Genomic DNA, 16,561 nt, shown 5'->3' on the forward strand with positions numbered 1-16,561 from the left:
GTCACGCACGCATCCTGCTGGCCACGCCCACAGCTTCCCCAGACTTTCAGCAGTGTGCGGCGAGTGGGCGTGTCCGTGAAGGACATGTGACCTAGCAGAAGGGCTGTGCGTGTCACTGACTGAAGCTGGAGAGATGGCAGGCATTAGCTGGTGAGTGATGTGCTGCTTACACCTGACACACACACACACACACACACACACACACCTACCTACCTGTTCTATGCGCACAGGACCTGTGATGAGGTCACAGGAGGGGAGGAGTCAGGGGTCACATGATCAGTGGCCTCAGTGTATGCACTATGCAGGACTCTGCTGTGCTTGATTGTCATGGTGCTGAATGAGGGGATGTTTATGTAACAGAGCCGTGTGTGTACAAGGTGTACAGAGCGGAGCCGTGTATGTATGTAGTGGAGCAAGGTGTACGGAGCGGAGTCAGGTGTGTACAAAGCTGAGCCGTGGGTGAAAGAGGTGAGCGGATTCGTGTATGTATGGGGTGTATGGAATGGTGCTGCGTGTGTAAGAGGTGTATGGAGCGGAGCCGCGTGTGTAAGAGGTGTATGGAGTGGAGCCGCGTGTGTACAAGGTGTAAGGAGTGGAGCCGCGTGTGTACAAGGTGTAGGGATCGGAGCCGCGTGTGTACAAGGTGTACGGAGCGGAGCCGTGTGTGTACAACGTGTACGGAGCGGAGCCGTGTGTGTACAAGGTGTACGGAGTTCTCGGAGCGAAGCCGTGTGTGTACAACATGTACGGAGCAGAGCCGCGTGTGTACAAGGTGTACGGAGCGGAGCCGTGTGTGTACAAGGTTTACGGAGCGGAGCCGTGTGTGTACGGGTTCTCGGAGCGAAGCCGTGTGTGTACAACGTGTACGGAGCAGAGCCGCGTGTGTACAAGGTGTACGGAGCGGAGCCGTGTGTGTACGGGTTCTCGGAGCGAAGCCGTGTGTGTACGGGTTCTCGGAGCAAAGCCGTGTGTGTACGGGCTGTACACGGCTGTGGGCAGAGCCCAGCATGTGCACTGTGGGGGAGTATTGCGTGTACTTGCCAGTGTCAGAATGTACAGTGCGCATGCTCCAGAGCCAACCAGTACACCCAATACACCCCCACACTGCACAGGTCTGGAAATGACGCACTGCAGCGTCATACCAGGAAGAAACAGCACACAGATTTCAAACACCGGGAGTGCGCTTGGAATTAGAGCGAGGGAGGACATATTACTGTAGGGACATGTTAGTTATAAAATCATTTTTCTCAGCGAGTACAGGGCAGTATTAGGTCAGACTACACAACATTGCAACACGACTATAGTGTGCGAAATGAATAGGGAAAATGTGAATTTCGGTGGGAAATATTTTGGCGCGGGGGGGCCCCATTTGAAAGTTCGCATCGGGGCCCCTCACTTTGTAGTTACGCCACTGCCCACTGTATTTGCCTTGGTACCAAGCTGTCTGTCAAACTTTTATCCGAATCTCAGTATTATGGCAACAAAAAGGGAGTGTGAAAAAGAGAGAGAGAGAGCACATGAGATGGCGGAGACAAAGGCAGATCTGGTGGGTGCGTTTTATGAGGACTGTGTGACTCTCATTACTTTAAGACATTGAGTATATTATGGGTCAGTTACTCTGGCATTTAAGTGGGTTACTGTGATATTTAAGATGCATGAGTGTATGTTATACACTGCCAGAAAAAGCTGGTTTATATAGCCAAAGACAGGGTGAGATGACAAAAAGTGTCACCTCTGTACCCTTTCCTGCATTAGTATATCAGTGGAAAATATTTTTTTTTGTGATCAGCCTGTTGCTGAAGGAGGAGAAACAGCAGACTCAAAGCAAGTAAATAACTTGTATGCTGCACTGGTGCGAATAACTACCGATGCAAGTTATTTACTCGTTCTGATTCTGCTCTTTCTCCTCCTTCACCAACAGACTGATCACAAAAAAGCTTATACTGATGTACTGATACAGGAAGGGGAACCAGCCACACTACTATTGACTGGTGCAAAAATAGCTTGGCATTAAGGAATAAGGTAGATAAAATGCCAGAAGGAACTGGGGCTTTGGTATACTGAACAAGGAACGTATCAGATTGGTAAGCAAACTAAAGTTTATAGGATCCAAAGGAGCTTATAAAATGATATTGTGAGAAATTGATTTTGTCCATTAACTATTTTCCACTTCAAATGCCATTTTGCATGGACCCCACAGACATTACTCAGTAGTACATAGTGCACCCGTTTATATGTTCAGTTTCTATACTGTTTGTTATAATCCCTTATAAGAACTGAAGTATAGGTTCTGCTGAGCGACACTTTTCCATGGTTATTCAATAAAAGAAATGGCTTACACTAGTATATTCCATCATTTCCTCGAATAGTCCTTGAAGGGGATGTTTAATCAACAGATCTTGGAATAATAATAACTTCCCCAATTGGATGAGTAAATAAAATGTTCCTGTGCTGAGATAATCTTATAAATGTGCCGCTGCTGTGTACTGTGTAATGGCTGTGTCTGACTGTGCAGGAACATTGTCTGATCATTCCACCTCTCCTTGGCAGGAGAGGAAGCAAAAGAGAAGGATACAGACAGGACAGCAGAACATTGCAGCTGAATATTTTTGTGAGTAAAACATTACACTCCCTGTTTTTGTGCAATATTTTACCTCAAATGGCCGTGGGGGGGCGGCGCATGCGCAGATGGAGATCTCGGCACCAAGATCTCTGAGATCTCATCTCCCAAGATCTTGGTGCCGAGATCTCTATCTGCACATGTGCTGCCCCCCGGAGCTATTTTCCTGGAGTCCACCGCACAGGAAACCATGGAACTGCGTGGGCTCTGGCATTTCACAAAATGTCATCAGAGCCCCTGAAGCACCGGAGACTCCAGCAGAAGCACCGGATACCCCAACAGCACCACCCGGCACCCCCTCATGCCAGCCTGCGGCCTGTAGCAACGTTACCGGTAAAGTATATCCGCATTATAAGATGCAACCCATTTCCCATGGGGAAAAAAGTGTGTCTTATAATCCAAAAAATACGATACATAGCAGCATAGGTAAATTTGAGAATGAGGGTAATGTAATATTTGTATGTAGATGAACAGTGAGCCCCCAGAGAAAATGTTACTGGTGGGCCCTGGGACTCCAGTCCGACACTGTATTTATAAGCAGAACCATGAATGGCTACATAGTAAATTATTGAAATTGAGGTGACAGAAGGAGGCGTTATAATAGGCGCACAATAACATGAAACATAAATTTCTATAGTGTCTCTTATTTATATTCTGTAGAAAATGGTCACCACAAATAATTTTTCCTAGTTGTGAGAGTAAGGGTGTAATCAGACTAAAAAAAACAGTTTTGGATCATGCCGTGCTTTGAAAAACACCAAATGCCATTACAAATACATTAATAATTTTCTGTAAAAGAAACAATTGGCCATGGAAAATGATGACCCCAAAAATTGTTGAAAATGCCAAAAAGAATACCTCAATAATAGGTTAGACTGTGGGTATGCTGTCTTACAGAAGCCGGTTACCAAAAGAGATACAAAGAAACCACAATTCTATATCTGAGTGTTGTTTTAAGAACTGATGCATAATGTATCACTACTGACATTATTTTTAATGGTACAGAATATATATAACTGACAGACTTTTATACAACACGCCAAATGTTCCTCACGTAAGATATAAAAGCAAAACTGTACCGAAGTTACATTATAAAACATATTCTAAAGCAAGTCATGTTTCATAAATATTTTCTCTGAAAGTTCAAAAAAAGAAACACTGTATAAATATTTGATTAAAGAAGATCAGATAAAAGCATTTTAATGGATACCTTTTCCCCAATTTCTCCTGGAATACCATTTTCACCTTTGCTTCCTTTCTCACCCTGCAAAATACAATAAAGACAGCAGCACATTAACAAAAACCTAAGACAAGGCACAGTAGTAATTCTGTCTGTAAAATCTAAGGTGAGTAGAATTCATATAACTATCAAACATAACAAGACAGAGAGAAGAACATTAGGTTTATTAAAAGGTCCGCTGTAGACAATACATTTACATATTATAGTAATACATATTTATTAGCAATGAAAATTACTCTTTAATATTCTATTTTGTTTGTTTTAATTATTTAAAAGTTGCATTATAAAATCTCAACAGGAGTTCAGTGATTGATTATTAATGGCAAGGAGCCACCTCTAAAATGAAGGAGGGAAACAAGTGTATATTTCACTTTGTAATCTTGGCTAATTGCATAATCCGTAACTTCCTGCACTGCGCTATTCTTGGAAAAGGAACCATTTGAGATGGCTCACGGATAAACTTAATCTCACGGTATAATGAAACCATACCCTGTCTACCACATGTACAAGCAAAACCCCCAAGGCATGTGTTACTTACTAGTCCATCTGACAATCTAAATTTATAACTACAGTATATATAGACTCCCGATCTGATGTGATTGGAACAAAAGGTTAAAAACTTTTTCTGTAGGTGCACTAATATTTATGGTCAATTAAATATCTATCTAATTAGATGTGGATTAATTAGATATTTAGCAAAGAGTATCAATAGTGAAAAATTGTAAAACTTGGGGAAAATGTATTCCTTGGAAAAAGACAAACTTGATCCTGTTAACTGGTAAAAGTTTCCTTCTTCTTTCATTTGATTATATAAATACAAATGGTTTTCAGTTTACCAATGTTTTATAAGTTTAAGGTAAACCACAATGATCTTTTGTATACTTAGCGGATATTAAAGGTAAGGCAAATGAAAATAATGCAAGGTGAAAATATTTTTACACCAGTTTGGGTAAATCTCCTCTATACAGTTGATCCCATATAGCTTACGAGTTTAATAGTATATTTATTTAACATTTAACTTCTTTTTATTTTTCAGGTGTTATATGTGACAATTCTGCTAGTGGAACAATGGAAATTAATTGTTAATATGTGACCTAGAGAAACTGACATTACATCAAGACAGCAACCAACCAACATTTTAGTGTTATTGTTACATATTTAAATCATCCACTTGATCTTTTTATCAATGCATCCTTCTTGACATCTTTGCCTTCGGTAAATGACTGTCAGCAGATACTAAATCAACACACTCCCTTAGTATGTAAAGGGTAATAAAAGATGCCCGGCAAAGCTTAGCATGAGTAGAGTGAATTTATCACAATGAATTGCATGACAATCATTCCCTAGATACTATGCAGTAACTGAGGTCATTTTGGACTAGACAGACTATGCACGACCTGCAAGTGGGCAAAGTAACCAGTATTAGAACTATGTAAAAGGTCCTATGCGATCAAAGTCTGAGTCAGAAAAGCTGGAACAATTTAAAACCATTTAAAATATTAGATTAAAAACGACTAGGTAATAAATATTCATTAACACTAATGTACAATATGTGGAATGCAGATCAAATTCTGTGCAATGCAATAATGTTACGTAGTTCTTGCAAAATAAAGCTGCAGGATAGTAGTGAACAGCATGCTACTAGTGATGAGCGAACATGCTCACCACTACTCGGTACTCGCCCGAGTATCACTATGCTCGGTGTACTTGGCAAGCACCGACTATTTCAGGGATTATTCGGTGGGAGCTCGGGTCTCCTCCTTTTAATTGCAGGGATTGTCTGCCATGCGCTGTAATAACGCAGCCATCTTTGTTGTGGTATTCCAGTGATTGGCTGGCCACACAGCATCATCAGGTCTATAAGAGATCTTGCACCGCCCTGCTCCCACATTCTGCTCCGGACTCAGCTAGTGTAGGGAGAGCTGCTGATGAGATAGGGTCAGATTCTTACTTTTATTAGTTAGTGTGGGTCTACTAGTGTTCAATCCACAAATCCTGATAAACCAAAAGACCTTTTTAGAGCTATATCGGGAGTACATAGATTGCAGCACTAGGTAGGCAGGGGAGTCTATGTGCACATATCCACATCAGTACAAGGTCTGCAGGCACTGTATGTGAGTATATAGATCTCACTGCATACCTCAAAAAGTTCCATTCCTGTCTACTGCTGCGTATTATACATATACATAGCTGCTGGTATCCGTGGCAATTATTTTTGCACTTTATTTGCTCTAAATATTTTACAATTTTAGTACTCCATTATTTTTATTAGTGTCATAGCCTAATTATTGACATAATATTGGTGGGCCAAAAAAATAAAGGCCACATTTTGATCAGTCTGTTATCTCCGTCTGACGCCTGGTCTATCTGTGGTCTCCAAATTCTTGCTTTTCAGGCATACATTGCATTTTCTTGTCTTAAAGCCTTGGTCTATACAGTATTTTGTGGTTAAAAAATTTTTAAACAAAAAACAGGCCACATATTGAAACAGTCTGTTATCTCTGTCAGATGCCCGGTGTATCTGTGGTGTCAAAATCCTCGCTTTGCAGTCATACATTGCATTTTTTTGGTCTGCCAGCCTTGGTCTATACATTATTTTGTGGTTTACAAAAAAAAATTTTTAAATGAAAGGCCACATTGCATTTTCTTGTCTGCTAGTTTTGGTGTATACAATATTTTTTGGTTAAAAAAATTATAAGACCAAAAACAAGCCACATATTGAAACAGTCTGTTATCTCCATCAGACTCCCAGTGTATCTGTGGTGTGAAAATCCTCGCTTTGCAGGCATACATTGCATTTTTTGGTCTGCTAGCCTTGGTCTATACAGTATTTTGTGGGTCAAAACTTTTTTTTTTAAAAAGGCCGCATGTTGAATCAGTCTGTTATCACCGTCAGACGCCCGGTGTATCTGTGGTGTCCAAATCCTCACTTTGCAGGCATACCTTGCATTTTTTGGTCTGCTAGCCTTGGTCTATACAGTATTTTGTGATTAAAAAAACTTTTAGCACCAAAAAACAGGCCACATGTTGAAACAGTCTGTTATCTCCGTCAGACACCTTGTTCGTCTGTGGTGTGAAAATCCTCACTCTGCAGGCATAAATTGCATTTTTTTGTCTGCTAGCCTTGGACTTTAAAGTATCTTGTGGTTAAAAAAATTAAAACAAAAAAACAGGCCACATATGGAAACAATCTGCTATCTCCGTCAGACGCCTGGTGTATCTGTGATGTCCAAATCTTCACTTTGCAGGCATACATTGCATTTTCTGGTCTGCTAGCCTTGGTCTATACAGTATTTTGTGGTTTAAATTTTTTTTAAAAAAAGGCCACATAATTAAACAGTCTGTTATCTCCATAAGAAGCATGATGTATATGTGGTGTGAAAATCCTCGCTCTGCAGGCATACATTGCATTTTTTTGGTCTGCTACCCTTGGTCTATACAGTATTTATTTCCGTCAGATGCATGGTGTACTGTTGTGAATTCTGTGGCTGAGTTCACTTCTGTGGTCACAAGTGGTATTGCAGTCTCTGGGCTTCCTCCCTCAGGTGTTTTGGTGAGCTCGTTGGCTGCCTTGCTATTTAGCTCCACCTGAGTCTGTCTTCCTTGCTCCTTGTCAATGTTCCAGTGTTGGATCTGAGCTACTGCATCTTTCCTTGGGCCTGCTGCTCTGCTAGATAAGTGCTTCTAGTTTGTTTTCTGTTTTTTCTGTCCAGCTTGCTATTAACTTTTGCTGGAAGCTCTGAGAAGCAAAGGGGTGCACCGCCGTGCTGTTAGTTCGGCACGGTGGGTCTTTTTGCCCCTTTGCGTGGTTTTCGTTTTAGGGTTTTTTGTAGACTGCATAGTTCTCTTTGCTATCCTCGCTCTGTCTAGAATATCGGGCCTCACTTTGCTGAATCTATTTCATTCCTACGTTTGTCTTTTCATCTTGCTAACAGTCATTATATGTGGGGGGCTGCCTATTCCTTTGGGGTATTTCTCTGAGGTAAGTCAGGCTTGTATTTCTATCTTCAGGCTAGTCAGCTCCTCAGGCAGTGCCGAGTTGCATAGGTAGTTGATAGGCGCAATCCACTGCTGCTTATAGTTGTGTGAGGATAGATCAGGTACTGCAGTCTACAGAGATTCCACGTCTCAGAGCTCGTCCTATTGTTTTTGGTTATTGCCAGATCTCTGTATGTGCGCTGATTACTGCACGCTGTGTTGCCTGATTGCCAGCCATAACAGTGTACCTGTGATGGGCATTACAAGTCTAGGAGACCTGCTCCTATTTTATAGGATCCCTATAAAATATTTTTTTAAAATTTACCCCCATGGGGAAATGTTTGTCAGCCTATGCACTTAGTGTATGGGCATTACAAGTGTAGGAGACCCGCTCCTTTAAATTGGGCTTAGTTTTTTAATGAGGCCTTCCTCAACATCTCATCATCCACTGCCATTAGATGACCAGGGTTAATGTGTTCCGTGCTGCTACATCCAGTCCAATTTATGGCAAGGGTGTCTATGATGCCCATAAAATATTTTATAAAAATGTACCCCCATGGGGAAATGTTTGTCAGCCCATGCATTTAGTGTATGGGCATTACAAATCTAGGAGACCCGCTCCTTTACATTGGGCCTAGTTTTTAATGAGGCCTTTATCAACGTCTCATCATTCTCCACCACTAGATCATCAGGGTTAACGTGTTACTTTCTGCTACAGCCAGTCAATTTTTGGGCAAGGGTGTCTATGATCCCTATAAAATATTTTTTAAAAATGTACCCCCATGGGGAAATGTTTGTCAGCCCATGCACTTAGTGTATGAGCATTACGAGTCTAGGAAACCCGCTCCTTTGTAATAGGACAGATTTTTTCATGAGGCCCTCCTCCATGTATCTTCCAAGGGGGATTGTGTTGCATGCAAACTTGGGTCAAGGCGGCCCTTGCATTCAATGCATAAGGAAACAGTATGGCAGGACCAACTGAAGACTGTAGTGGGTTTTCCTGTGGCCATCCAGTACCTGGGATCAAAGGCTTATTGTGGTGCATATGACTTAGTAGCAGAGCAGGCCTTGCAGTTAATACATAAGAAAACAGTATGGGATTAGAAAATGAATAATGTGAAGTGTATTTTCCTGTGACCATCCAGTACCTGGGTTCAAAGGCTTATTGGGGTGCATATGACTAGGTAGTAGGGCAGGCCTTGCTGTTAGTACATAAGAAAACAGTATGGCAGGACCAACTGAATGATGTGAAGTGGGTTTTCCTGTGGCCATCCAGTACCAGGGTTCAAAGCCTTATAGGGGTGCATATGACTTGGTAGCAGGGCAGTCCTTGCAGTTAATACATAAGAAAATAGTATGGCAGGACAAACTGAATAATGTGAAGTGGATTTTCCTGTGGCCATCCAGTACCAGGGTTTAAAGCCTTATTGGGGTGTATATGACTTGGTAGTACGGCAGGCCTTGCAGCTCAGATTAGAGACCAGGTCAATGCCACACAGAGTTCAAGCAGCAGACACATCTCTACAACAACTGTTAAGAGGAGACTTTGTGCAGCACACCTTCATGGTAAAATAGCTGTTAAAAAACCACTGCTAAGGACAGGCAACGAGCAGAAGAGACTTGTTTGGGCAAAACAACACAAGGAATGGACATTAGACCAGTGGAAATCTGTGCTTTGGTCTGATGAGTCCAAATTTGAGATCTTTGGTTCCAACCACCATGTCTTTGTGCGACGCAGAAAAGGTGAAAGGATGGACTCTACATGCCTGGTTCCCACTGTGAAGCATGGAGGAGGAGGTGTGATGGTGTGGGGGTGCTTTGCTGGTGACACTGTTGGGGATTTATTCAAAATTGAAGGCATACTGAACCAGCATGGCTACCACAGCATCTTGCAGCGGTATCCTGTTCCATCCGGTTTGCGTTTAGTTGGACCATCATTTATTTTTCAACAGGACAATGACCCCAAACACACCTCCAGGCTGTGCAAGGCTATTTGACCAAGAAGGAGAGTGATGGAGTGCTACGCCAGATGACCTGGTCTCCACAGTCACCAGACCTGGACCGCAGAGTGAAAGCAAAAGGGCCAACAAGTGCTAAGCATCTCTGGGACCTCCTTCAAGATTTTTGGAAGACCATTCCCGGTGACTACCTCTTGAAGCTCATCAAGAGAATGCCAAGAGTGTGCAAAGCAGTCATCAAAGCAAAAGGTGGCTACTTTGAGGAACCTAGAATATAAGACATAATTTCAGTTTCACACTTTTTTGTTAAGTATATAATTTCACATGTGTTAATTCATAGTTTTGATGCCTTCAGTGTGAATGTACAATGTTTGTAGTCATGAAAATACAGAAAAATCTTTAAATGAGAAGGTGTGTCCAAACTTTTGGTCTGTACTGTACCTTAACACATTTCCCAGCAAAATCCATTTTAGTTTAGTTTTTGTATGGTTTTTGGTGCACCTGTAAAAATGGCGTGAAACTCTGACAACATTGCTTACAGCTGTGACCTAGGAGTCAGAAATGCTTCCAGGGGCGATCTCCATGATGTCCCTGAGTCATTTGAGCAGTATTTCCATAAATTTTAGACATTTTTAGACCTTAAATGGACCCCCAGGGGGGATCGCGGTAAAAAAACTTGGGTTTCCCCTAGACTTACATTGGGCTCATTGCTCGTGTCGAGTACCCAAGTGTTCCAATTTGCTTGACCGGAGCAACTAGCACCTGGGCATTTTAGTGCTTGCCCATCACTACATGCTACCCAACACATCGAACTGCAGTGATGTGGCGGTAGTTTGGCACAACCATGCCATGCAGCACAAACAGCGTAGTACTACGTAGTGCACAGGCGGTTAAAGATTGCTAAATCTGTGCATCATTTCTAAACGTTTCTGTCATTAGTCCCTTCACTCATCATTTACATTTATAACTAAACCACTAAAAAGACTTCTGAATATTTGCTTAAAAGAAGCCTACTTCAGCCCAAAAAGTGACAAAATATTAATTCTTAAATGAACAGTGCCTTGCGAAAGTATTCGGCCCTTTGGAACTTTTCAACCTTTTCCCATATATCATGCTTCAAACATAAACATACCAAATGTAAATTTTTGGTGAAGAATCTACAACAAGTGGATCAAAATTGTGAAGTTGAGTGAAATGTTTTGGTTATTTAAAATTTTTGTGGAAATTCAAAAACTGAAAAGTGGGGCGTGCAATATTATTTGGCCCCTTTAACTTAATACTTTGTTGCCCCACCTTTTGCTGCGAATACAGCTGCAAGTTGCTTAGGGTATGTCTCTATCAGTTTTGTACATCGAGAGATTGAAATTCTTGCCCATTCTTCCTTGGAAAACAGCTCGAGCTCAGTGAGGTTTGATGGAGATCAGTTTTCAGGTCTTTCCACAGATTCTCGATTGGATTGAGGTCTGGACTTTGACTTGGCCATTCTAACACCTGGATACGTTTATTTGTGAACCATTTCATTGTAGATTTTGATCTATGTTTGGGATCATTGTCTTGTTGGAAGACAAATCTCCGTCCCAGTCTCAGGTCTTTTGCAGTCTCCAACATGTTTTCTTCAAGAATGGTCCTGTATTTGGCTCCATCCATCTTCTCATCAATTTTAACCATCTTCCCTGTCCCTACTAAAGAAAAGCAGGCCCAAACCATGATGCTGCCACCACCATGTTTGACAGTGGGGATGGTGTGTTCAGGATGATAAGCTGTGTTGCCTTTACACCAAACATATTGTTCGGCATTGTTGCCAAAAAGTTTGATTTTTATCTGACCAGAGCACCTTCTTCCATATGTTTGCTGTGTCTCCCAGGTGGCTTGTTGCAAACTTTAAACAACACTTTTTATTGATATCTTTGAGAAATGGCTTTCTTCTTGCCACTCTTCCATAAAGGCCAGATTTGTGCAGTGTACAACTGATTGTTGTCCTGTGGACAGACTGTCCCACCTCAGCTGTAGATCTCTGCAGTTCATTCAGAGTAATAATGGGCCTCTTGACTGCACCTCTGATCAGTCTTCTCCTTGTTTGAGATGAAAGTTTAGAAGAACGGCCGGGTCTTGGTAGATTTGCAGTGGTGTGATACTCCTTCCATTTCAATGTGATCGCTTTCACAGAGCTCCTTGGGATGTTTAAAGTTTTGGAAATCATTTTGTATCCAAATCCAGCCTTAGCCTTCTCCACAACAGTATCACGGGCCTGCCTGTTGTGTTCCTTGGTCTTCATGATGCGCTCTGTGCTTCAAACAGAACCCTGAGACTATCACAGAGCAGGTGGATTTGTACGAAGACGTGATTACACACAGGTGGATTTTATTTATCATCATGCATTTAGGACAACATTGGATCATTCAATGATCCACAATGAACTTCTGGAAAGAGTTTGCTGCACTAAAAGTAAAGGGGACGAATAATATTGCACGCCCCACTTTTCAGTTTTTGAATTTCCCCCCAAAAATTAAAATAACCAATAAATTCCGTTCAACTTAACAATTGTGTTCCACTTGTTGTTGATTCTTCACCAAAAATTTACATTTGGTATCTTTATGTTGCAACCATGATATGTGGGAAAAGGTTGAAAAGTTCCAGGGGGCTGAATATTTTCGCCAGTGGTACACATACTCTTCACAAGTCTATATTACAGTTATGTGTGCATCCATATGGTAAATCTACAGTATAACAGTCCACAATGATTGTCTCAGAATCTGTAAAAACAATGGCATGTAAAATATAAAGGCATGCAGAGGATGGACATGAGACCTAAACATTTTCTAAGTCAAGCAACAGCTTATTGTCAGATCAGATGGATTAAAGTGCATACAAAAGGCTTGCTGGATAATAGCATATTATATATAGTATTTAGCATTTTCCAGTAGCAGATATTAGTTATGGAATAGAAATACACAAGCTCAATAATTCATATCTACAGAATGCGAACTACTTTCTCAGTTGTAAGTCTAATTACTAGCGCTCAGTTGTAAGAAATAAAGATAAGCATCAAAGTCCATGTGGATATATAAAAATGGCAACATGTACTGAAATCAAAGCTATTTAAAGACGTTTCCTAGGCACCAAGATATTAAAGCATAGTAAAGCCAGACAGAAAATAAGAAACTTCATAAGTTAATTGCAGTTATAATTCTGCTATGTTACAGAACTGTGGTGATGTGATTTTCAGCATCTTACTCCCTGCTACAGTCCATTCAAAGCACAAAGTTCGGAGATTTCCTGTTTGTGTTTTCAAAAGCTCAGCTGGAAGTTCTACAGTGTGCTCTGACAAGTGATGTCATGGGTCGTGATCCTCAGCAAGTTTATAGTGACTGGGGATGTGCACAGGGAGGAAGGGAGAGCATAGAAAGCAGGCTTCATGCAGAATTGTAATCTAATCAACTGTGATTTAAGGCCACAATCACACATTCAGTATTTGGTCAGTATTTTAACTCAGTATTTGTAAGCCAAAGCCAGGAGTGGGTGAAAACTGAACAAGTGACGCACATGTTTCTATCATACATTACCTCTGGCAGAGCAAAGTACTGCAACGCGCAGGCGCTGGGTCTCTCTGACCTTTCCTGGCACCTGAGCACTGCAGTACTTTGCTCTGCCCTCAGCAGGGCAGACAAAGTATGCCTGCGCCGGAGCAGCCGTATGAAGAGAAGAAGAGGACGTCATCGTAAGAAGAAGGGAGGCCCGGGACCGGACCGCGACACCCATCGGACCGGATCACCCCCCCAGGTGAGTATAATCTAACCTCTTTTTCTCATCTTTCAGGATACATCGGTGGCTTAAGGTACCGTTACACTAAACGATTTACCAATGATCACGACCAGTGATACGACCTGGCCGTGATCGTTGGTAAGTCGTTGTGTGGTCGCTGGGGAGCTGTCACACAGACAGCTCTCTCCAGTGACCAACGATCCGGGGAAAGACTTCGGCATCGTTGAAACTGTCTTCAACAATGCCGAAGTCCCCCTGCAGCACCCGGGTAACCAGGGTAGACATCGGGTTACTAAGTGCAGGGCCGCACTTAGTAACCCGATATTTACCCTGGTTACCATTGTTAAAGTAAAAAAAAAACAGTACATACTCACATTCTGATGTCTGTCACGTCCCCCGCCGGCGTCCACAGGGTTAAAACTGCTTTCGGCAAGAGCGCTGCTAATGCACTCGCTCCTGCCGAGAGCTTCCTTGCACTGACTGTCAGCGCCGGCAGTAACAGCGGTGACGTCACCGCTGTGCTCTGCTTTATGGACGGCACTGACAGTCAGTGCAGGGAAGCTCTCGGCCGGAGCGCGTGCATTAGCAGCGCTCCTGCCGAAAGCAGTTTTAACCCTGTGGATGCCGGGGGACGTGACAGACATCAGAATGTGAGTATGTACTGTTTTTTTTTTTTTACTTTTACAATGGTAACCAGGGTAAATATCGGGTAACCCAATATTTACCCTGGTTACAAGTGAACACATCGCTGGATCGGCGTCACACACGCCGATCCAGCAATGACAGCGGGTGATCAGCGACCAAAGAAAGGTCCTGATCATTCCCCAGCGACCAACGATCTCCCAGCAGGGGCCTGATCGTTGGTCGCTGTCACACACAACGAGATCATTAGCGGGATCGTTGCTACGTCACAAAAAGCGTGACGTTGCAACGATATCCTTAACGATATCGTTATGTGTGAAGGTACCTTTATCTACAGCATTACAGAATGCTGTAGATAAGCCCCTGATGTTGGTGGGCTTAGCTCATCTTCGATTTTGGGAGTGACAAGTTCCCTTTAAGTGTATTAAGTGAGGTTAGACACAGTCTAGTCGGAATGTGGACAGAATAATGAAAATTGCATCCTTGCGGTCATGTGACCGCCCGCTCCAGGTACCAGCACTGGAGAATTCTTACATGCAGTGCACATAGCATGACTGCAAACTTTTAGCCAGACAACCCATTTGAAGAGGCTGAACAGGAGCAAAGAAATGAAAATAAAGGTAACTGGAGAGTTTGGAGAATTATTACAGGGAAAGCTATATAATTTTTTCATTGTTTTGCCTGGAAAACTCCTTTAATAACTAAGTAACTTCAATGCGCTCTAGAACTAAAATAAAGCTTACCTGAACACCTTCATCACCTTTTATTCCGGGCAAACCTACTGAACCTGGTAAACCAGCTTCGCCCTAATTGAAAATGCAAAAGAAAAAAAATTGGACTTTTAGTTGAATACCTTGGACAGAACTTATATTTAAATGTATTCATTTTAACACAAATAACAGGAAGTCCTTATTATTGCATTGCTGAATATGCTACTTCAGAAAGTAGCATAAAAACTTTGTGCAAATCAGGCTGCAAGATCATTGTGGACATATCAGATAGCAGTTGGACCAATGTTATTCTATGGTGTAGTGCAGGGGTGTCAAACTGCATTCCTCGAGGGCTGCAAACAGGTCATGTTTTCAGGATTTCCTTGTACTGCACAGGTGATAATTTAATCACCTACACAAATAATGAGTTGGTGATTAAATTATCACCTGTGCAGTACAAGGAAATCCTGAAAACATGACCTGTTTGCAGCCCTCGAGGAATGCAGTTTGACACCCCTGGTGTAGTGCTTATCAGTGGGTTTTTTTCAAGCCAATTAAGCATTATAAAAAAGAATTACACCATTGTGCGATATGCAGAGCAATTTGGATCACAATAACCTATATTAGTCTATAGGTATGATGAAAATGTCAAACTGCACTCGGATGTCATTCAAGTGCAGTCTAATTTCTGCAGACTTACACAATGGAGAAGATGGATACATTTTATCTTCCATCTTTTCAGTGTGCTTCGATTCTCTCATTTGAGAGTATCGAATCACATTAAGATGACACTTATAAATAGAGAGTGTCATTACCATAATCAATCTGATTCTCTCAAATGTAAAAATGTTTAATTTGACAAAAGTGTAGAAAAATAATAAAGTTAATACTTAACCCCCTAAGCCAAGGGTGGTTTGCACATTAATGACCGGTCCAATTTTTACAATTCTGACCACTGTCCCTTTATGAGGGTATAACTCTGGAACGCTTCAACGGAACCTGATGATTCTGACATTCTTTTCTCGTGACATATTGTTTTTCATGGCAATGGTAAAATTTCTTTGATAAAACGTGCATTTATTTGTGAAAAAAATGAAAATTTGGCTAAAATTTAGAAAATTTCGCAATTTTCCAACTTTGAATTTTTATGCCCTTAGATCACAGAGATATGTCACACAAAATACTTAATAAGTAACATTTCCCACATGTCTACTTTACATCAGCACAATTATGGAATCAAATTTTTTTTTGCTAGGGAGTTATATGGGTTAAAGCTGACCAGCAATTTCTCATTTTTACAACACCATTTTTTTAGGGACCACATCTCATTTGAAGTCATTTTCAGGGGCCTATATGATAGAATATAAACAAGTGTGACACCATTCCAAAAACTGCACCCCTCAAGGTGCTCAAAACCACATGTAATAAGTTTATTAACCCTTCAGGTGTTTCACAGGAATTTTTGGAATGTTTAAAAATTTGTTTTAATTTACCAAGGGTAACAGGAGAAAATGGACCCCAAAAGTTGTTGTACAATTTGTCCTGAGTACACCGATACCCCATATGTGGGGATAAACCACTGTTTGGGTGTATGGCAGAGCTTGGAAGGGAAAGAGCGCTAATTGACTTTTCAATGCAAAATTGACAGGAA

At 41.6% G+C, this 16,561-nt stretch overlaps 1 protein-coding gene across 1 annotated transcript in view; it reads right to left on the bottom strand.

The window, feature by feature from the left end:
- The window catches only part of COL19A1 (collagen type XIX alpha 1 chain), a 1,728,692-nt gene that overhangs the window by 1,350,307 nt on the left and 361,824 nt on the right, over positions 1 to 16,561 (bottom strand). Inside the window, exons 9-10 of the mRNA XM_069726653.1 lie at positions 14,944 to 15,006; positions 3,831 to 3,884 (exon numbers count right to left, since the gene is read on the bottom strand). Of these exons, the coding sequence (XP_069582754.1) occupies positions 3,831 to 3,884; positions 14,944 to 15,006 (117 nt within the window). The remainder of the gene's footprint in view (positions 1 to 3,830; positions 3,885 to 14,943; positions 15,007 to 16,561) is intronic.

The sequence above is a fragment of the Ranitomeya imitator genome, chromosome 5 (assembly GCF_032444005.1).
Source record: "Ranitomeya imitator isolate aRanImi1 chromosome 5, aRanImi1.pri, whole genome shotgun sequence".
Lineage (NCBI taxonomy): Eukaryota > Metazoa > Chordata > Amphibia > Anura > Dendrobatidae > Ranitomeya > Ranitomeya imitator.